Raw genomic sequence first — 22,131 nt, forward strand, 5'->3', positions numbered from 1 at the left:
GCTGGCGTCCAGCCATGCATCCCTCTACTGTTGATGTTAGAAGGAGACAGGAGGGGTTGTACTATAGCAGTGTTCCCACCACGACAGGCAAGATGAAGTAAACTATCACCAGATGTATCCACCAGTGTCAGGTCAGCTTGGTTGGACACAAGGAGGTCAAACACACTTTGATGTCCACTGACAGCTGCCACCATGGCAGGCGTCCTTTCAAGCTGACCTCTACTGTTGATGTTAGAGGGAGAAAGGAGGTGTTGTACTATAGCAGTGTTCCCACCCTGACAGGCAAGATGAAGTAAACTATCACCAGATGTAGACACCAGTGTCAGGTCAGCTTGGTTGGACACAAGGAGGTCAAACATACTTTTATGTCCACTGACAGCTGCCATCATCGCTGGCGTCCAGCCATGCATCCCTCTACTGTTGATGTTAGAAGGAGACAGGAGGGGTTGTACTATAGCAGTGTTCCCACCCTGACAGGCAAGATGAAGTAAACTATCACCAGATGTAGACACCAGTGTCAGGTCAGCTTGGTTGGACACAAGGAGGTCAAACACACTTTGATGTCCACTGACAGCTGCCACCATGGCAGGCGTCCTTTCAAGCTGACCTCTACTGTTGATGTTTGAAGGAGACAGGAGGTGTTGTACTATAGCAGTGTTCCCACCACAACAGGCAACATGAAGTAAACTATCACCAGATGTAGACACCAGTGTCAGGTCAGCTTGGTTGGACACAAGGAGGTCAAACATACTTTGATGTCCACTGACAGCTGCCATCATCGCTGGCGTCAAGCCATGCATCCCTCTACTGTTGATGTTAGAAGGAGACAGGAGGGGTTGTACTATAGCAGTGTTCCCACCCTGACAGGCAAGATGAAGTAAACTATCACCAGATGTAGACACCAGTGTCAGGTCAGCTTGGTTGGACACAAGGAGGTCAAACACACTTTGATGTCCACTGACAGCTGCCACCATGGCAGGCGTCCTTTCAAGCTGACCTCTACTGTTGATGTTTGAAGGAGACAGGAGGTGTTGTACTATAGCAGTGTTCCCACCACAACAGGCAACATGAAGTAAACTATCACCAGATGTAGACACCAGTGTCAGGTCAGCTTGGTTGGACACAAGGAGGTCAAACACGCTTTGATGTCCACTGACAGCTGCCATCATCGCTGGCGTCCAGCCATGCATCCCTCTACTGTTGATGTTAGAAGGAGACAGGAGGTGTTGTGCTATAGTAGTGTTCCCACCCTGACAGGCAAGATGAAGTAAACTATCACCAGATGTATCCACCAGTGTCAGGTCAGCTTGGTTGGACACAAGGAGGTCAAACACACTTTGATGTCCACTGACAGCTGCCACCATGGCAGGCGTCCTTTCAAGCTGACCTCTACTGTTGATGTTTGAAGGAGACAGGAGGTGTTGTACTATAGCAGTGTTCCCACCCTGACAGGCAAGATGAAGTAAACTATCACCAGATGTAGACACCAGTGTCAGGTCAGCTTGGTTGGACACAAGGAGGTCAAACACGCTTTGATGTCCACTGACAGCTGCCATCATCGCTGGCGTCCAGCCATGCATCCCTCTACTGTTGATGTTAGAAGGAGACAGGAGGTGTTGTGCTATAGTAGTGTTCCCACCACGACAGGCAAGATGAAGTAAACAATCACCAGATATATCTACCAGTGTCAGGTCAGCTTGGTTGGACACAAGGAGGTCAAACACACTTTGATGTCCACCGACAGCTGCCATCATCGCTGGCGTCCAGCCATGCACCCCTCTACTGTTGATGTTAGAAGGAGACAGGAGGTGTTGTACTATAGCAGTGTTCCCACCCTGACAGGCAAGATGAAGTAAACTATCACCATATGTAGACACCAGTGTCAGGTCAGCTTGGTTGGACACAAGGAGGTCAAACACACTTTGATGTCCACTGACAGCTGCCATCATCGCTGGCGTCCTGCCATGCATCCCTCTACTGTTGATGATAGAAGGAGACAGGAGGTGTTGTACTATAGCAGTGTTCCCACCCTGACAGGCAAGATGAAGTAAACTATCACCATATGTAGACACCAGTGTCAGGTCAGCTTGGTTGGACACAAGGAGGTCAAACACACTTTGATGTCCACTGACAGCTGCCATCATCGCTGGCGTCCTGCCATGCATCCCTCTACTGTTGATGATAGAAGGCGACAGGAGGTGTTGCACTATGGCAGTGTACCCACCCTGACAGGCAAGATGAAGTAAACTATCACCAGATATATCTACCAGTGTCAGGTCAGCTTGGTTGGACACAAGGAGGTCAAACACACTTTGATGTCCACCGACAGCTGCCACCATGGCAGGCGTCCAGCCATGCATCCCTCTACTGTTGATGTTAGAAGGAGACAGGAGGTGTTGTACTATAGCAGTGTTCCCACCCTGACAGGCAAGATGAAGTAAACTATCACCAGATGTATCCAGCAGTGTCAGGTCAGCTTGGTTGGACACAAGGAGGTCAAACACACTTTGATGTCCACTGACAGCTGCCTTCATTGCTGGAGTCCTTCCATGTGTCCCTCTACTGTTGATGTTAGAAGGAGACAGGAGGTGTTGTACTATAGCAGTGTTCCCACCCTGACAGGCAAGATGAAGTAAACTATCACCAGATGTATACAGCAGTGTCAGGTCAGCTTGGATGGACACAAGGAGGTCAAACACACTTTGATGTCCACTGACAGCTGCCACCATTACTGGTGTCCAGCCATACTCACCTCTACTGTTGATGTTAGAGGGAGACAGGAGGTGTTGTAGTATAGCAGTGTTCCCACCACGACAGGCAAGATGAAGTAAACTATCACCAGATGTAGACACCAGTGTCAGGTCAGCTTGGTTGGACACAAGGAGGTTAAACACACTTTGATGTCCACTGACAGCTGCCTTCATTGCTGGCGTCCATCCATGTCTCCCTCTACTGTTGATGTTTGAAGGAGACAGGAGGTGTTGAACAACAGTAGTGTTCCCACCCTGACAGGCAAGATGAAGTAAACTATCACCATGTGTATCAACCAGTGTCGGGTCAGCTTGGTTTGACACAAGGAGGTCAAACACACTTTGATGTCCACTGACAGCTGCCTTCATCAGTGGCGTCCATCCATGTGTCCATCTACTGTTGATGTTAGAGGGGGACAGGAGGTGTTGTACTATAGCAGTGTTCCCACCCTGACAGGCAAGATAAAGTAAACTATCACCATATGTATCCACCAGTGTCAGATCAGCTTGGTTGGACACAAGGAGGTCAAACACACTTTGATGTCCATTGACAGCTGCCTTCATCAGTGGCGTCCAGCCATGTCTCCCTCTACTGTTGATGTTAGAAGGAGACAGGAGGTGTTGAACTATAGCAGTGTTCCCACCACGACAGGCAAGATGAAGTAAACTATCACCAGATGTATCCACCAGTGTCAGGTCAGCATGGTTGGACACAAGGAGGTCAAACACACTTTGATGTCCACTGACAGCTGCCATCATCGCTGGCGTCCAGCCATGCATCCCTCTACTGTTGTAGTTAGAGTGAGACAGGAGGTGTTGTGCTATAGCAGTGTTCCCACCCTGACAGGCAAGATGAAGTAAACTATCACCAGATGTAGACACCAGTGTCAGGTCAGCTTGGTTGGACACAAGGAGGTCAAACACACTTTGATGTCCACTGACAGCTGCCACCATTACTGGTGTCCAGCCATACTCACCTCTACTGTTGATGTTAGAGGGAGACAGGAGGTGTTGAACTATAGCAGTGTTCCCACCCTGACAGGCAAGATGAATAATTCCATAGCAATATTTATCTTTCACATTCAAGTCTGATATTTTCCGTAGTAGCTCAAAACAACCATCTGATGCTGAAATTGCTGTAACCATGACAGGGGTTCGGCCATTCACATCAGCAGAGTTTATAACATTATCTCCAGGTTTCCTATCTAACAGGATTTTCAGGGATGTTTCCATTCCTATCTTACAAACCAGATGGAAGATGTTTTGAAAGTCCTTGTCTCTCGTGTTAACATCAGCACCTTCCTGGAGCAGATACACTAGAATATCGGAGCTGCCATTTTCCGCAGCTTGCAACAAGAGTCTGTTCAGTGTCAATTGTTGAACTGGTTTTTCAGAGCGAGTGAAGAGCCATTTCAATACTGTCACATTGTTGCTTTGTGCACACCCTTCCATAGCTTGACTGATCTCCTCTTGAGTGAACTCTTCTCCAGTTGTGTGTTCAATATCTGTAACTAGAAGTGCATTATGTCCAAGAACTGCCCAGTACAGAAAACATTTTCTTTTCTCTCTCCTGTGAAACCAAAGTTCATCTTTAGAATCAGTTTGATTATGCGGATGGTGGTGCTTTGTCCCATCACACTGAAGTTTGTTGAGCAGTTTTAAAGCTGTTGTGTCTCGTTTGAGAACTGGATGTGTCACTGATTGAGAAAACTTTCCTTGTTTAATAGAATGTGCAAACCTTGTGGTAAGTAGGTCATCATAATTATCTGAGACATATATCAGATGGAGATGGTCATCAATTTTAGTTTCTTCAACCTTTTTACCTTGAACTCTTTCAAACAGAAAGTCATCACTACAGTTCTTCAAAACAAAGACTGGACTGATATTGTACAAGGCACAGGCACAAGCATCATAGATTGAAGAATGGGCAAAGCCAACAGTGTCTCCTCTAGTGAAGAATGTACCTCTGAGACTTTTAGCTGCTTTGTACATGTCTGAACGTGTAGCTTTTGGCATCAGGTCTTGAACAGTTTTGACCATCATGTCCATTTCCTTGTCTTTATCTCCACTGTCTAACCTGGTCAGATTCAATTTGTCTTCACACAGCAGCATCAGAACCAATATGGCCGATCTATCATTTCTATCTTCAAGTAACTGCTTTAGTTCTAATCTAAGATAAAATAGTGGTTCCTTGAAAAATGAATTTGCATTTTTAAAGAAAGAGGAAAATTCAAAACAAAGTTTACAAATGAGAGGAAATCCAAAAATGTTGGAACAGATTTCCAGCTCATTGTAATCTGGAATATGTTGCACAGAGCTGTCACCAAAGGCACGTTTATGTTGTTCATATATTGACTTTTTCTCTTTGTCAGAAAGCCTGTATTGTTCTTGTTTTTGTTAAGTCCACTACTGTTCGATCTCTTTGAACAATTTCAAACCCTCATACTGCAGTTTTTTGCAAGTCCATCGTGGAAATTGTATGATTTTGATGTGAAGACAACATGAATATCCTTTTGTTTGAGATTCTTTTAAATGTTGCATTTTCTTTCTGGATTCTTCAACAGGATCAACTGTTTTCACTCAATTCTGACCGTTTTTCTTCTGCTTTTTGCTTTTTGTTTTAATTGTGGGAGAAGATTATTGAGAAAGTTTTTAACCTGTGAAGTATTAGCAGATACTCCAACTGTACCAAACAAATCATCCACAATGAGGAATACTTTTGAGTAAGTACTAAGACAGCGGTCAAAGTCAAACTTCTTAAGGCTGTCCACAAACACGACTTCGTACCCCTTTTGTCTATACCTTGAACCCAGCATCAGAGCCATTGTTGTCTTGCCCTCTCCTGAAGCACCACAGATAGTCACATGACCAAATTCCTTCAATTTCTGTTTCACTTTTCTGTAGGCTTCAGTTGGAGCAAAAATCTTCCTTGCTTCATCTGTGCGTAAATCAAGGGTATCTGAAGGAATACAAAAACTGTTCACCACACCAGGAAATACTAGGATGTTCACATAAAATGACAAAATATTTACCTATTTCATTGTGGTTGGAACCTTTTAGTCTTAATGACTGGAGATAGCTTCATCTAGAACGCTGCCACAGTACTTTAAACTGAACAGGAAACACCTCTGTATTCTGACAAATGATTATGATTGTTGCACTGGTACGTGCTGCAGAACAAATATAGCGAAACAAGAAGACATTTTCATAAATATCCCCTGCCAGTGTTCTGTTCCTATTAGCTCTGGGTTTTTTAACCCCACCACGACATACATGTCCTGAAAACACATACATTTGGTTTCCCTATTTATTTGTATGACAGTTACTGAGAATTTCTGTTCCCATTGGGGATACCATGCACCGTCAAGTAAAAATGACAACGGCCATAACTCTGTAAACAAATTGTAACACAGTTTCCGTTTTCAAAGTCCATCAAGGCATTCATGTCCTGAAAACACATACCGAAGTTGGTTTCCCTATCTATAACGGTTTGAGAAAATCTGTCCCCATCAGCTCGGATATATGGACGGAGCTCAAATCTATATCCCCCTTCCACTTCAAGGCGGGAGATAATAAACACAGCTTGTGTGACAACTGTCTTCATTCATTGTTCCTAGGTAACCATACACAACATTATTCATTAAGAACTGAATGTCAGTTTTGATGGGTTCATCGCAGAGTGAATGACTTGCATGTACTGTTTAAACTGTTTGAACCTCCTAGCTTGTGAGGAAAATGGCAAAATTTCACGTGATCAATTTCAAACAAAAATTCAACAGTTTGTGAAGTTTTCTCTTTGGTTATAGGTGTGTAAATCCAAATGGTAATAGTCTTGAACAAGATCTGGTCACTTACTGACCCTTCCTCCATCAACACTCACCTCTCCCCAGTGTTCCTTGTCCTGCCCCTCCAGTGACGATGTTGAGAATGTTGGCAGCTTGGGCATTCCCTGAACGCTGTTCACCTGTCAACACCAACCAGGAGGAAGAATCATCAGTAACCATGGTAACCATGGTAACAATGGTGTTTTCTTTCCACACTGAATAAAATATTTAATAATGTTGCAGAGCTTAAGAGTTCGGTGAACATCATTCCAAAGATCCAGCTCAATCGATCTGGTCTTCTCTTCATCATAAAACTTACCAACTGATAACAACAGTTGATGATCAAAACATGTTCATCATGAATCAGGGTAAGATTCTTCACATTTAGTTCGAGAAGTAGAGACATTCTACTATACTCTGTGAAATCAGAGGGTCAAGGTACTTGTATGAGAAAGCTGTACCACAAATTCAGCTGCTCAACTATCACTTGCTTTGATTTGCTATAGTTGAAAACATGGCTGCCCTGAACCTTGTCATTTCAATACCCTTCCTCAAGGAAGGCATATACCAATCTAAACAATGATGTGTATTAAACATAAGAGCATTTTCAAACTGTAAGTATGATAGTAACCAAATCTGAGAATCACTGGTATTATGATTTCCTGAGTTTACATGGGGCTGCTTAGCAAGACGAATTCTGTGTGAAGTCTGTACTGCAAGATAATGATCATTCGTGACCAACTCGTGTTATTCCGGGACAAGCCGAATAGCGACTCGTGCCCCTCTGGAAGGATTTCATATTGAACATCAGAACTACTTTAAACAAGAATGATAATTCTATTCCTGTTTGATGCCAATGGTACTTAAAATCACCGAAGCACTCGTACATTGTATTGCTGTTTTTGTTTTTACTTATTTATTTTAAAGAACTAAACCTCTTTGATACAACTAAAACGATAAAAACATATTCTAAAGACATATTCTGACTTAATTATTACCAGCTGTTCCCCCCAGAGGAAATAATAAACAAATTTCAACAAGCCTGTTTCAAATTTGTATGGAAAGACAAACCTGATAAAATTAAAAGAGATGTAATTGCTATGCCACCTGAATATGAAGGAATTAGTGTCCCACTCATCAAGAATATTATTTATGCACACAAATATCATGGCTGAAGAGATTATATTCCAATAGCTGCAGATCGAGAGATGTACTCTCTGCATGCGGATTATATTTACAAAAGCAATATAAGACACTTAGCTCAATTGACATGTTAAACCAATGTATTTGGTTTAATTATATGTTTAACATAGGTAACGAGACAATGTTTATAAACAGTTGGTACAATGCAGGAATGCACTTTATTTATGACCTAATGAACCCAACTACAGGGGAATTCTATACTTATGAAGAACTACAAAAAAAATATATCAAGTTACAACATATATCTTAAGATATCATAGTAGCAAATCTTCCATAATTGCCTGCTTAAAGAGAAGAAAATCACTCTTCCCAAAACACTACCATTTTCTCCAATACTACCACTCAATATATCCAAACTTAGTCTAAGGGTTAAAGGCTCCAAAACCTTTCATCTTTCTCTACTAGACCCCAATTACACTAAATCATATGCACATAAAGAGAGGGAAAGAGTCTTTGAAACACAGCATGATAACACACTAACATCAGACACACGTTACTCACGTCGCTCGTATGATATGTTGATACGTTTAGACGACAATGGAGATATTAACTGGGCTTCGGCAGTACAATCAATATTATTTCAACATGGCTTTGCTAGAGTATGGATATATCAAAATATTGGAAACTGGGAATTGTTTTTAAATCTTTTCAAACAACGTTGTAAAGACATGTACTATCAAGAATGGACACAAGATATAAGAAACTCAAAATCATTACATTTGAATTCTGCCTTTAAATCTGATATTGTTCCGGAATTGTATTTGATTGCACTCTCTTCGTTACATCTGCGCAGAGTCTTAACAAAATTCAGATGCGGCTCCACCAATTTGAAAATAGTTTCATATAGAAGATCTTAAGACAATGACATTAGTGTAGCTATGTGCGATTATTGTAAAAGCGTACCAGAAGATGTGTATCATGTGTTAATGAAATATCCTTTATATGTAGCGGTAAGAACTCACTACATACCAAGTATCTGTATTATGAACCCAAATAAACAATTTTTTTTACATCTTCCAAATACTAAGAACCATAATATCCTACTCCGTCTAGCAATTTTTGTAAACAAAATCATGTCGATGTGCTCTGAAAAAGTTTGATCTAAGTTGTCATTTTGTACTAATGGCCTCATGGCCACATTCATGAAATAAACCTGTCTGTCTGTCTGTCTGATAACACAATATTACAAAACATATATATGATGATAAATCTTTGTACAACATGTAGTAACTTGAAATGGTTACAGATGAAGATATTATATGATATTTTACCCACAAACATTTTCTTAAATAGAATCGGTCTAAGGGACACACCTATATGTACATTCTGTTGAAGGAATTAGAAACAATTGTCCATCTATTCTGTAATTGTTGTCATGTTAAGAAGATTTGGGAGAGTTTGACCAGATGGCTAATGACTGTAACTGAAGGCAACATTGACTTTACACCAGAAAACATCTTACTTGGATTTAAGGGGGAAAATAATAATTCCCTAAATGCAATATGTCTTGCTATGAAACAGGTAATATACACACAAAAAATAAAACAACAAGTTCCAAATTTCCAAATGTAGTAAGGGAGATATCAAAATACTATGAAATTACAAAATATAATGCTTACTCTACATGCAGTAGCAGTGAGTTCTTTACCTTCTAGTCATCTTTCCACAATCTATTTACAAAAAATATTACGTCAGAAAACATATTGTAAATGTATTTAATTACTATTACTATTATTTGAAACACAGAGATACAGTATGCAAAACATATTCAAAGACGTTTATTCATGGTATGAGGGGATTTGTGAAAGTGTATTAATTATACTCATGTATTATACTTCATATCTATTTCTTTGCTTGCTGAAATCCTAGGATGTATGATAAGGCAACTCAAACTATAAAGGTTATTGTAATTGATCATCCAGAATACAAATTAGGTCAATATGCAGATGACACTGAATTATTTTTTGATGGCTCAGATGAAAACTTGTATTCTGCTATAGACACACTTAATACATTTTACAATATGTCAGGACTAAAGATAAACATAGATAAGACTAAAGCAATCTGGATTGGATCAAAAGCCGGTAACAGGGATATACTATGTCAAGATTTGAATATACAATGGCAAAGAAAACAATTTGAAGTATTAGGAATTAAATTTACTCCAGTTTCGAATGATTTATGGGTTTTTAACACAAAGAAAAGACTAGAAGAAATTAATAGATTACTGGCAACTTGGAAAAAAAGACATTTGACGCTGATAGGGAAAATTACTGTTATTAAGACATTGGCTCTTTCAAAATTAGTTCATATTTTTAACACTTTACCTAACCCTCCAGACAATTCCTGGTAACCCATGCAATTTTCCTTTTAAGGATATGCTAAAATATGGAGCAAATTTTCAGAACATAGTTGCAGTTGATAATCCTTTTTGGAAAGACGTATTAAAAGCATGGAAATTATATTGTATCAAAAATACCATAGATGCAGGGAACATTAATGAAATCTTAGCCCAACCTTTATGGTTGAATAACAATTTCAAAAACTCAAATCACATCATTAGTCACTGGGCTAAAAGTGGAATCTTGACGATCAAAGATATTTGTGATGAACATGGGTTATATCCTTCGATCAGTTGAAGCTTAAATTTGATATAAAAGCTACTCACTTAGATCTTGGATATGTTATATATATTTTACCTGAACCTTGGAAAAAGACTTTAAAGGAATATAGATATATAAACATTAATGACCTCACAATAAATTCACTCCAAAAGGATTTCATATCCCCAAGAAAAGGTTCAAGATTATTCTATGATAAATTGTTATCTGAAAATGTTAAACCTCACATGTGCCAAAAATGGGAAACATTATTTGACTGTATTGATTTTGATTGGCATTTGATTTTTCATACTTGTAGAAAGAATTTAAGAGATGTGAAACTGTTAGATTTTCAATATAAATTTCTGCACGGAATTGTTTATACCAAAAAGAACTTTTAGAATGAATCTGGTGGACAATACAATATGTTCTTTGTGTAATGATTCTGTTGAAACCTTATGCCATGTATATTGGGAATGTGATGAAACCAAAACTTTCTGGAAGAAACTTGAACAGTGGATTACGAAACGTATCCAAACACTTAATTTGACAAAATCTTTGATTTGGTTTGGCTTTTTAGGTAAGAACCCATTATTGAACCACATAATCTTATCTGCTAAGAGATATATTTACACTTGCTCTTTGACAAAACAATTCCAAAAGTTGATAATTACTTAAGGATATTGAAAGACATATTTACCACTGAATCATTCATCTCCAGAAGAAATAATAATGTTGAAAGCTTTTTAGTCAAATGGTTTCCTCTCATCCCTGAATTTAACCCTGAATGACTATTAAACAAAAACATATCACTAACATTGATATTCAATGTTTAAAAAAAGTGTCACTATATCGCTTATTTGAGCCCACTAGCTTGTATGTGCACATATTCCTCTATATGCTTGTCATCATCATGTTTTTGTACTCATCACATTGGGAACAATAAAATCACCAAATAAAGGCCCACAAGATCATCAGAAATACACTCAGCTGGACCCGTGAGAGCTGTTATGTCAACAAACGCACGTGCGTGTATTTGAATCTCTCACCGTCAACCACATTATCCTTGCTAAAATCTATACAGTTCTGTTAGCTATGTCCTTAGTACTTTCAATAAGACGATATATATTTTTCATGACTTTTTAAACAATAACATAAAGCCATAAACGATTTAAGTAGTCAGTATTATTTTTATCAAAGCACCGCAACCATTACACGACTTCTGATTGGTTTGTCGTATTTTCGCACATAACAAGCATCGATAGGGGGACGAGTCTTCTTGGAGATTACGGAAATGGGGGAGTGGTGACGAATGCAAGATATTGTGATGTTAGAGATGTGACAAGACAGAAATTTCACGATACGATACGCATCGCAATATCTTGGAACGATACGATTCTATTCTATGCATATCACGATATGCTTTCTTTAATTATTTTCTTTAAAATCTCATATTTTAATAGTAAGACATTTTGACACAACCGTCAATATCTAATGAAAATTAACAATTTTAAGGTCAACGATACATGTCACGATACGAAAAAACGTATCGATATATTTATCGTCAGATAAAGTATCACGATTATTGATACTACGATATATCGTCACAGCTCTATTGTCATATCAGAAACAAATTGGTCCAGTATTTATAACATTTGTAACAGAATGGATACAGTAGTGGTTGTGGATAGAATAGCCACCATTAAAAACACAAGAGGATGTTTTCGGTAAAGAAAATCCTGGTAAACTTGGTATGTGGTACACATTTGGATATTTGTATGATTCCACACATTGAATTTCGGACAATATTGCAGTCATTTTGCGATTTTCAAAATTCAATCATTACTCCTATGTAATAAAGGGGCTAAGAACATCATTGAAATATTTGAACAATATATATCACATAGTTTCTGTGAAGAAGAATTTGGTATTATAACCTGTATTTCTCACTTAAACAAGCTGTTCTGGCAGCCAGTATTAATTGGTGAGAATTGAAATGTTTCCATATGAAATTGGAACAACATTGACAGTTTTGAACAAGTAAACAAGAACGGGGTAGATATACATCAAGAATACTAGTAACCCATGACAAAAATGTCAATCTGAATAAAAATTCAAATTACTGTTTGAATTGGAGCTTGATCCAGCTATTCAGTGTAATTACACAAATAAGATATCTCAAACAATTCAGTTTTTGTTGATGCATTACATTTTGAATAATGCCCCTAGGGGTATTTTATTTGAAATAAACAATCAGGGTGACAAAATGGAAGCCCAGTACAACGTGACACCAAGAATGAAGCATACAACTTTATGGATGACAATTTCTTATTTTTGCATACAGCGATGTTTGCATGTCGTTTGTTACACTGTTATCAGGCTGAAAGTGACTACAAATATGTGATGATAAGTATATATATATATACATAGACTAGTATGTTATGACAAGCAGCAGATTAACATTAACAACTGCATGTAATTTAAAGCTTAGATGCAACTAACAAAATAAACATAATTAAAACACAATTGTCACTTATTTATGACACATAATATACATTTTCGATTATGAAAAAACAAATAAACAAAATTATAAGCGTACAATCTCAAATCAAAAGTGCAATATTTTGTACTTGGGTATATTATCCTCGAAATAAAGCATCCGGGGTACCGAACCCAGTCAGAGCGGGTGGGTATGCACTTAAGCGTAACAAAGTGTTTCATTGGCTGGTTCATTTGCCGATACACTCAGAGCTCTTTGTTTATGGTGTATAGCCTGATAGGTGTTGAGCTCAAATTGCATGTGGTCAGTGATTGAAGTTGTGCATTGCATATTGTCATTAGCAGACAGGCAGGCAGACACACAGGGGCAATAAAACAGACATTGAGTTTTGTCTGTGACAGAGGCTGCTTATCACAATCAACATGGTTTATTTTATGTAACGAGTAGATTATTTACTATTTGTTATTTTTGTACAAAACCAAGATTAGACTACTCCTGCACACGACCTTATAATCCGGGCAGCCCGGTTCAAGCCGTGCAAACCTATTCACTGTGCATGCGCTATGTGCACAGCAAGCACAGCTGTTGAAACCATTTTTCACCTCAGCTGGTTTTTAAGTGAATCGTTTGAACTCTGATTTTGCGGGATTTTTTTCAGCGCGTTATTTTTCAACTTTATAAGTTGAATTTGCATTTTTGATAATTTGTTACTGTAAGCAGGGTAACCCCATACCAAAAGGTATCAGAATCTGCAAAGTTATGTTTTGCGTTGCATGTAAGCTTTGATAACAAGTGACAGCAAATTCCGAAGGCTTCCAAAAGGTTTTAGTGGAATCCTGATTCTTAGTGGATAGGATTTCAACTTTGTCAAACTGGATTAGATGGTTAGTGAATTTTTGTTGGTGACCTGACATGGCAGATTTGCTGTTTGTCTTGATAATGGTGTATGAATCTACATCGAAGCATTGCTCTATTCAATAAACAAGAAATTGTCATCCTAAAGTTATATGCTTCTTTTTGGACTCACCAACTTCGAGATTGTTGATCAAACCAACAGTGACACCCACCTGTATTTAGTGTGATTGCTTGGCTCTCTAGGTCAAGGACCTCCTCGTGCTCAGCTGAACCTGCTTGTACCAAGTGACCTTCATGTTCCTCGTCTGAACTGGTATCAACATCAGAAACAGGTAAGTCACTTCTCAAAGCTGACATGTCCATGTGACCTTCAGGTGGTCCACTGGAAGGGGCCACGTGACCTTCAGGCTGCCCACTGGAAGGGGCCACGAGACCTTCAGGTTGCCCACTGGAAGTGGCCATGTTGTCTTCTGGCTGCCCACTGGACATAGCCAAGATGAGATGTTCACTGTCCTTATCTTGGCTGGCTCCTTTTGTCACGTAGCACTATCTGTGAAAATAATGGAGAATCTAATTATGCTATAAAATATACTGGTCTGACAGCTTAGAGCCCTGGACAGTAGCTCACCTGCTTTATATCAAAGTTGAAGATCAATTATGAAACTTTGAACATTTGACACTGTATGATATACTAGGAGGAGGATGATATACCCTTTCAGACACTATGAAAATGTCCCTTTCTTACCATATATATTTCAGCACCAAAAAGACGTAATTGTTCTGGTGAATTAAATCTATGAAAGAAATACTTTCATTTTCCTTTTGAACTATTTCAACATCTTTATCGATATATACCGGGATTAAGTGTACTGTGTGTATTTGTCTCGGCAACAGGCCCGGAAATAGCAATCAGCTGTGCACACGTTTCCCTGCGATCTGCCTTGGTTGTTTGGTTAAAACGTACCCAATAATATAAGGCAAATAAATGTGGATACAGTGAGCGGACAAGCATTTCCCATGTTTTGCTCTGTAAATGCAAAATATTCATAAGGTTATGCTGCAGCACTTAGTGTAGCGCTGGATGCGTTTTATGTATGGAACAATTTCACGTGTCGGCGTTTCGATTTCGCACGATCTCGCTACTTAAATCGAGTTTGTTGACAAGTGGTCATCCAGCTGTAATAAATGTGACTTATCGAAACATTATATTTTCATATCCATATTTGTCAACTGCACTTGGTTTCGAGGCATGAGTGGATGTAATATGATTGTGATTTGTGACTTGTCCCGGAATAACATGAGTGTGTCACGAAGGGTGTGACAACATTCATGACCATTTCGTGCTATTCTGGAACTAGCTGAATGCCGTATTCCATTCCATTCATCACCACTCGATCTTTTCCATAACCTCCAAGAAAAATTGTCCCGGAATAACACGAGTGGTCACGAATGAAATGGAGATACACACCCTTTCAGTATTTCCTTCTCATTCCGTATGGCTGTGAAGAGTGGATGTAGTGAGTCAGCTGCAAGCTCAGGGTTGCACTTAAACAGCTCTGCATTTAGATTGCCCTGTCCGGGAGCTTTCCTTTTTTTGAGGGTCTTTATGGCCGAGACTTTCCACAGATTTTTTCTGGTGATCTTGTTCTTTGTTTGCTGCATCTTCCGCTTGACTTGCCAGGTTATCCATGTGTTCCCTCTTATCCGCTCTTGCCAGGTTATCCATGTGTTCCCTCTTATCCGCTCTTGCCTGGTTATCCATGTGTTCCTTCTTATTCGCTCTTGCCAGGTTATCCATGTGTTCCCTCTTATCCGCTCTTGCCTGGTTATCCATGTGTTCCCTCTTATCCGCTCTTGCCAGGTTATCCATGTGTTCCCTCTTATTCGCTCTTGCCTGGTTATCCATGTGTTCCTTCTTATCCGCTCTTGCCAGGTTATCCATGTGTTCCCTCTTATCCGCTTTTGCCAGGTTATCCATGTGTTCCCTCTTATCCGCTCTTGCCAGGTTATCCATGTGTTCCCTCTTATCCGCTTTTGCCAGGTTATCCATGTGTTCCCTCTTATCCGCTCTTGCCATTCTCTTTACTGTCTTGTTAGCCTCTCTGTATTTCTGTCTGTGCCTCTCTTTGAGCCTTTCTGACTTGGCCGTGTTGATGCTGTTCTTTATAAATCTTCTATTCTCAATGGCTTGCCATGTGTCGGTGTGATCCATTCCTTCCTTTCACGTTGTTGAGTTCCTAGACAGGATTTGCTTGCCTCAGTATAGGTTGCTTTTTGGTAACATTCTCTTCCCACAGAGGTTACTCCTGTCATATCTTCCTACGTAACCTCTGTTCTAATACGGCCATGTTTCCCACTTTTCGCATAATCCCCAAGCAACCAAAAATCGCAACACGAATTATCTCGCTTCTTTCTATCCAATCTGATCACGTGTTACATCGACTTAGATCCAATATGGTGGCTGCCATGGAGTCAGTTGATCAACGTACGAAGAATAGGTTTGGTATTTCATGTTTAACTGAAAAGCAGAAACTAGCGCAAGAGAGAGTGCAGGAATCAATCGACAAGATGTTTTTAATGGATGTGACACTTAACACATTTAATGGCTAGCTTGTCTGTTGTCCCTGCTGGGGAAGAGGTTCTAGTTTTCCTGAAGCATACGGAAATGACCAAGGCCTTGCGAATGATCACTTTTGAAACAACGTCGCTGATTGCAAAACTAAATCTGATTGCAATCAATCACGAATCCAGAACACTCGCACCATGAAAGGGCCGTATTAGAACAGAGGTTACGTAGGAAAATATGACAGGAGTAACCTCTGTGGGAACAGAATGTTTTGGTAAGAGCTTGGAACCTATTTTTAAGTTCAATGGTAAAGGCACTCTTTGGGTTTGGTGGGTTTCTTTATCACTTTATTGTATTTTGAAAGGTACAGGGTATTACACGATTATAGAGACAATCAATTTAATAATTTGAGATATATGTACATATAATATAATATTGTATATATTTTCATATGTACATTTGGCGAATATGAAATGAAAAAAGACATTAAGTAATTTCTTTAATGTGAAGGGGTTTTCACATGGCAACCAAGGATTGAAGAGTAGTTTAAATTTATTATATGAAGAGGTTATGACATGAAGACCAAAAACCCGTGTAGTATCTTGAGTATGCTGCACATCTATCTACCTTATATAAGATAGTTAGATGGCGTTATAGTTCTTTTATGGTAGAGAAAGATTTTAAAAATCTGTTTGCATAGATGAATTAAAATCATTTCTTCTTTCTTTATATCCAAAAAAACCACCGTCTTCGTTGTGACGAGCAAACTCTTTAACCTCTAGGCTACACCACCGCCCCATCACAGAAAGAATTCTCTGGATAATTTTAAATTGTAGCCATCGGAGTTGTGTATTGAGTGAAAGGTATGAGATTATAAATTTTCCACTGGTCTACTTGTATAATTTTCGTTTTTGTCTCGTTCCCATTGTATTTGATTACGTAATTTTCTTTGCGAAGTATATAATTTAGATAATGTAGCATAGAATACTTTGACTGGCATTCTAGCAGTTGGGTAGATGAAGAATGAGGACTATTTTTTATGGATATACAACATAGATTCTAATGTCGATGTCAAGCAAATGATACATGAGAAGTAATTTTGGGTGCTATATATACATGAGATGTTTGGACAATAGATGAGGGAAGAGGTTGATAACACAGATGGTATACAGGATTAAGTAGGTTGATTGGAGGTGAGGTGAAATTTTAACATCGTGCTTGAGAGTATTTCGTTAATATGACGACGTGCATGCGTGTGTATGTACTAGCCCAGGTTGAAGCTGGTTTTATAGTGCTAGCCCACTGAGATACCATGCCGCAGTGAAGCATGAATACCCCACTCAGACACATTAAACTAACTCCGAGCCGACCAGTCCTTTATGTGCCCATTAATGCCGAGCGCCAGGCAGAGACCAACAAGTACCATATTTTAACGTCTTTTGGTATTACGCGGTCGGGGATCGATCCCGGGACCGTCTGCTCTCCGGGAGGACGCTCTAACCACTATACCACGGAATCGGTCAGGTTGATTGGAAGCCAGTAGAGATGTACTTGGTTGTATACATAAGGGATTAAGGATGTTGATGGTTGTTTACATAGGTGGTAAAGAGACTGTTGGGAAGCCAGTAGTAAAAGTGATGTTACACAAGGGATGATGTACAATGACACAAGGGATAATGTACAGTGGTTGGGTAAGGTTACATGAAAATTAATTCAGCAAGTGATGATAGGCCTTGGGGATGAAATATCCTTCATCTCTCTTGATAGCTGGGCAAATCTTCTTTATATGGAGAGCTTCAAGTAGTTTGCGGGTTTTGAAGTCAGCCTGGTTCCTCTCGATGACCTTGGTGGTGTTCCATCTGATCTTGTAGTTTGGATTGGCTTTAAGGTGGTCAGCTATGATGGATTTAAAGTCTTTGTTTCTTACTGAGGCCTGGTGTTCTTTGATCCTAATGGTGACTGGTCTTGATGTTTCAACAATGTAGGATTCGCCGCAGTGGCATTATATCTGGTAGACGACACCTACGGCACAGGGTGGAAGCACTGTCCACACGAAATATGGAGTTACCCCAAAAGCAACTCCATTTCCATTTCCATTTCAGTGAAAGACGAACGTGTGGCACAAGAGTAATGGTAAGTTTTCCCTCGCATTTTCATTATTTTGCAAGTATATCAGGTTTTGCCATTTGGCAGAGGGGCCTAGAAATTTACACATCTTTCTGTAATAGCTTGACACCCTCTCTATTTATTGCAATTTTGCGTGAAGCGAGGGCATCCTCCTGAGTGTCGAAACAAGATCGCAGAAAATTATCGTTCCAACACGAAATATGACAACCTCATCAGCAGACACGCCTTTATTTCTTAGAAATAGTTATTTGAGGTATTCATTCAGTGTTTAGGCTTTAATGCGTCAGTATTTTTTCAGTTATTGGGGAAAAATCAAACTGTACATTTTATATGGAGTTGTGTTGAAACTGTCCATTGCGTTGAATGTTTACGTTGAAGTAACTGTCCATGTAGTTGCATGGATTTTAGAGCATGGACTGTCGAAATTCCACAGTTGTTGATACCCTTTTCCACAGACATGGCAATTGAAACGGTAGTTGTTGTGATGGATCCCCTAAATGCTATGATCACACTATAACGATTTGCGCCATGATTCAAATCGTGGTCTTAATTGTGGACTAATCGTGGCAATCCTATCAAATCTTATCAGACCTTGAAGTCAGTGGCTATCGTGTTGATCGTAGAAATATTTTCTACGTTCCAAAATTTCAACGACAATTTTACTGTCAATCAATTGTGATCATCATCATGATGGTATTGCATCATAACAAAGCGCAACATATCGCATCTAATCGTGCTTAGAAATCGTAGTGGTCGGGAATCACCACAATCTGTGACGCTCTGTCTGGTCCCACTGCTCAACGACCTGACGAATTACTCACAATGATACGAGTTGATACGAGTAAAGCAGATATGATTATTGATCACGGAGCTAAATCTTTTAGTAGATATGTACTGGAAATCAGAAGGTGCAGGAGGTTGATCCACATCTAGCCAGTCCACTTGGTCCTCCATGCGCCTGGGATGACATGGTGGTTTTCATCCTCATGGCCCACCTATTGTGCTGCAATGCCTGGATGTCTCAGCCTCAATAGGTTGTGCAGAGCCACCACCGCCTCCACTATATCCTTCACAGTATTGGGCTTCTGCCCTAGAGTCATGAGGAGACACCTGAATCTATTGGCCAGGATCCCAACGATTTTCCTCCCTCTTGAGAGTCCTCTCCTTCCTGGACATCATTCTGCTGTATGGCTTCATGAGGTAGTTCCTGAGTGCGAAGGATGAAGAAGGGCATGTCTTGGTGGTCATCAGGGCTTGCAGTCAGAGGGCAGGATGGGGGAAGTCCTAGGGCTTCCTCTTCCATGCCGTTGACCAGCCCCGAGTCGCCACATATCTTAGCATCTGACATGTGTCCTTTTCTACCAAGCTCGATCCACACAAACTTGTAATCTGCATCCATCAGAGCTAGGAGTGGTATCGAAAAGACGCCCTTGTAATTGACTGCAAGTTTGAGGTGGCTTCTTGATAGCAATGTGTTCGCCATCCAGGGCCCCAATGGCGTGGGATATATCCATCTCTGTTCAAACTGGTTAGCTACGGCTGTCCAGGCTTCAGGGGTCACAGGTAGGCTAAACACAATTGCCTGTCACACTTCTGGAACCATCTCTGAGATGGTGGACACTCCACACCTGAAGGCATACGCAAGGGACCCATAGTTGTCTCCAGCCTCAAGGTGCCTAAGTGTGACTGCCAGTTTCAGTCCAGGTGAAAGAGGTTGCCTGAAACTGGTGACTTCCCTATCGATTGCTGGGGCCACCATCTGCAGGACTTCATCGAAGAGCTGTGGTGTTAACCTTGTGTAGTTTTGGAACGCTACTGGATCCTCCAGCCTCAAATGGGTGTCTAAGAGGCTGGAGAACTGTCCAAACTGTTATCCCCTCTCCTCTATGAGCCATGGCCGCACCCAGGAGTGCCTGACTGCAGCTCTCCTGGCCCTTTGTGGTTGGAGTTGTAGCTGGTCTGGCTGCTGCTCGTCTTGTGTCATTTGGATTTCTGCTTTAACAACGGCCATTGACTTGTCCATATCGCTGGTGCCACCGGTGGGAACAAAGGAAGTCATTATTGTATCTGATTTCGCACATTCAACATTGGTTAGATGCCCCTTGGTTTTCAGTTGCTTAGTGATGTGCTTTACCAAATGTGCAATGCTAATATCTGATTGATAGTATGAACAATGTACATACTTTGGAATAACCTTGGCCCCATTTCACAAAGCTCACGTAACGCTACAACTATCGTAAGTCATTGTTACAGTATAGTAAGTACGAATGCTACGAGAAAAGTTACGAGATTTTAGGCTTACGAGAGCTTATTGAAACGGGGCCCAGTGCTTGGTTATTCCTGGGTTAGATGTGTTTTTGTTCTTCTCATCGTACATGTTACATTAAATCCCTGTTGAACAAACTGAAATATGGGTGTACAATCGTACTTGATCATACAAAATCATAATAAATACGCCAAAATACGCCAGGTAGGCAGGTCTACAACAAAACATTCTTCTTTACAACAAATATCTCTAGAATAACGTTTGATGACATGACGGTTAAAACTACAAACTGTCAACTCCTGGACAGTAAAATCACAACGCAATGGACAGTTTGTTTGCTAAATGTGAGCAACTCATATGAAATGTACACTTTGATTTTTCGACGATAACTGAAAAAATACTGACGCATTAAGCCTAAACTGTGAATGAAGACCTAAAACAACTATACATAAGAATTGACAGTCAAAAAAGGCGTGTCTGCTGATGAGGTTGTCATATTTCGTGTTGAAACGATCATTTTCCGCGATCTTGTTTCGACACTCAGGAGGTGCCTCGCTTAACGCACAATTGTAATAAATAGAGAGGGTGTCAAGCTATTACAGAAAGATCTGTAAATTTCTAGACCCTCTGCCAAATGGCAAAACCTGATATACTTGCAAAATAATGAAAATGCGAGGGAAAACTTACCATTACCTCTTGCGCCACATGTTCGCCTTTTTCACTGTCCAGCAAAGGAAATGGAGTTGCTTTTGGGGCAACTCCACATTTCGCATATAAAACAACAACAAATTTTGTTGATGCGGTATGCAGTGGTGAGCGTATTACCTCCCTTTTATGAAACCTCGTGGCTAGGGTTTACCCAACATGCCATACAACTTCCTCTTTTTCTCTGCCATCGCTGACGTCAGACGTGTTTTCTCCGACAGCGTCGCAAGCCAACCGAATCTAAGCTTTCTCTTAGTCATCATGTCGCAAGAATCATCTGTATATATTCCTTTATCCTTTTGGAGAACGTTTTACGTTCGGCGTCGTGGAATCGCATTCAATATTCATATTTTCCGTGCTTTTTCTTAAACGCCAATTTGCAGGGTCAAACTAACGTCAGTACACCCTCGCTCTTGGCCTATAACTATATGCTTGTTTGGTGCATTTTTTATTCAAATTGTTTTTATGCACCTCTTACTTCTCTACACTTTGTGTAAATATTATATAAATTCTCTACAATTATATAATATACTCTCGTGTAGTTGGCGAGATTTCACGAGATGTCGGCCATCTTGGGTCCGCCATCTTTGTTGTTTACATGTCTTACGCTACATTTTACTCCCTTTGGGAGTTTTCTGTCGTGTGTAAACTATATCTCTATAATTTTAGCACATATATATTATGTATATATAATGTATGCTTTACATGTTGCCTTTTGCTTATCGTTTTTATTCC

General features: G+C 40.0%; 2 protein-coding genes across 2 annotated transcripts; both read right to left on the minus strand.

Annotated features, from left to right (window-relative positions):
• Positions 1-368: 368 nt before the first annotated feature.
• LOC124266702 (ankyrin repeat domain-containing protein 17-like) lies at positions 369-3,670 on the minus strand (the record flags this gene model as incomplete). The annotated part of the gene is made up of 4 exons (XM_046701498.1): positions 2,964-3,670; positions 1,038-1,250; positions 671-833; positions 369-574 (listed from the first exon to the last, which is right to left on the minus strand). Coding segments are annotated over exons 1-4 (1,149 nt in total), but the record flags the coding sequence as incomplete, so codon positions are not given.
• Positions 3,671-5,326: 1,656 nt separating this feature from the next.
• On the minus strand, positions 5,327-14,278 carry LOC124266703. Its single transcript, XM_046701499.1, has 3 exons — positions 13,945-14,278; positions 6,631-6,714; positions 5,327-5,709 (listed from the first exon to the last, which is right to left on the minus strand). Exons 1-3 carry the CDS (start codon positions 14,219-14,221, stop codon positions 5,327-5,329), a joined length of 744 nt encoding a protein of 247 aa, XP_046557455.1. The 5' UTR covers positions 14,222-14,278.
• Between the last annotated feature and the right edge of the window lie 7,853 nt (positions 14,279-22,131).

The sequence above is a fragment of the Haliotis rubra genome, unplaced genomic scaffold (assembly GCF_003918875.1).
Source record: "Haliotis rubra isolate DU_JTF1 unplaced genomic scaffold, ASM391887v1 Scf1272, whole genome shotgun sequence".
Taxonomy (NCBI): Eukaryota; Metazoa; Mollusca; class Gastropoda; order Lepetellida; family Haliotidae; genus Haliotis; species Haliotis rubra.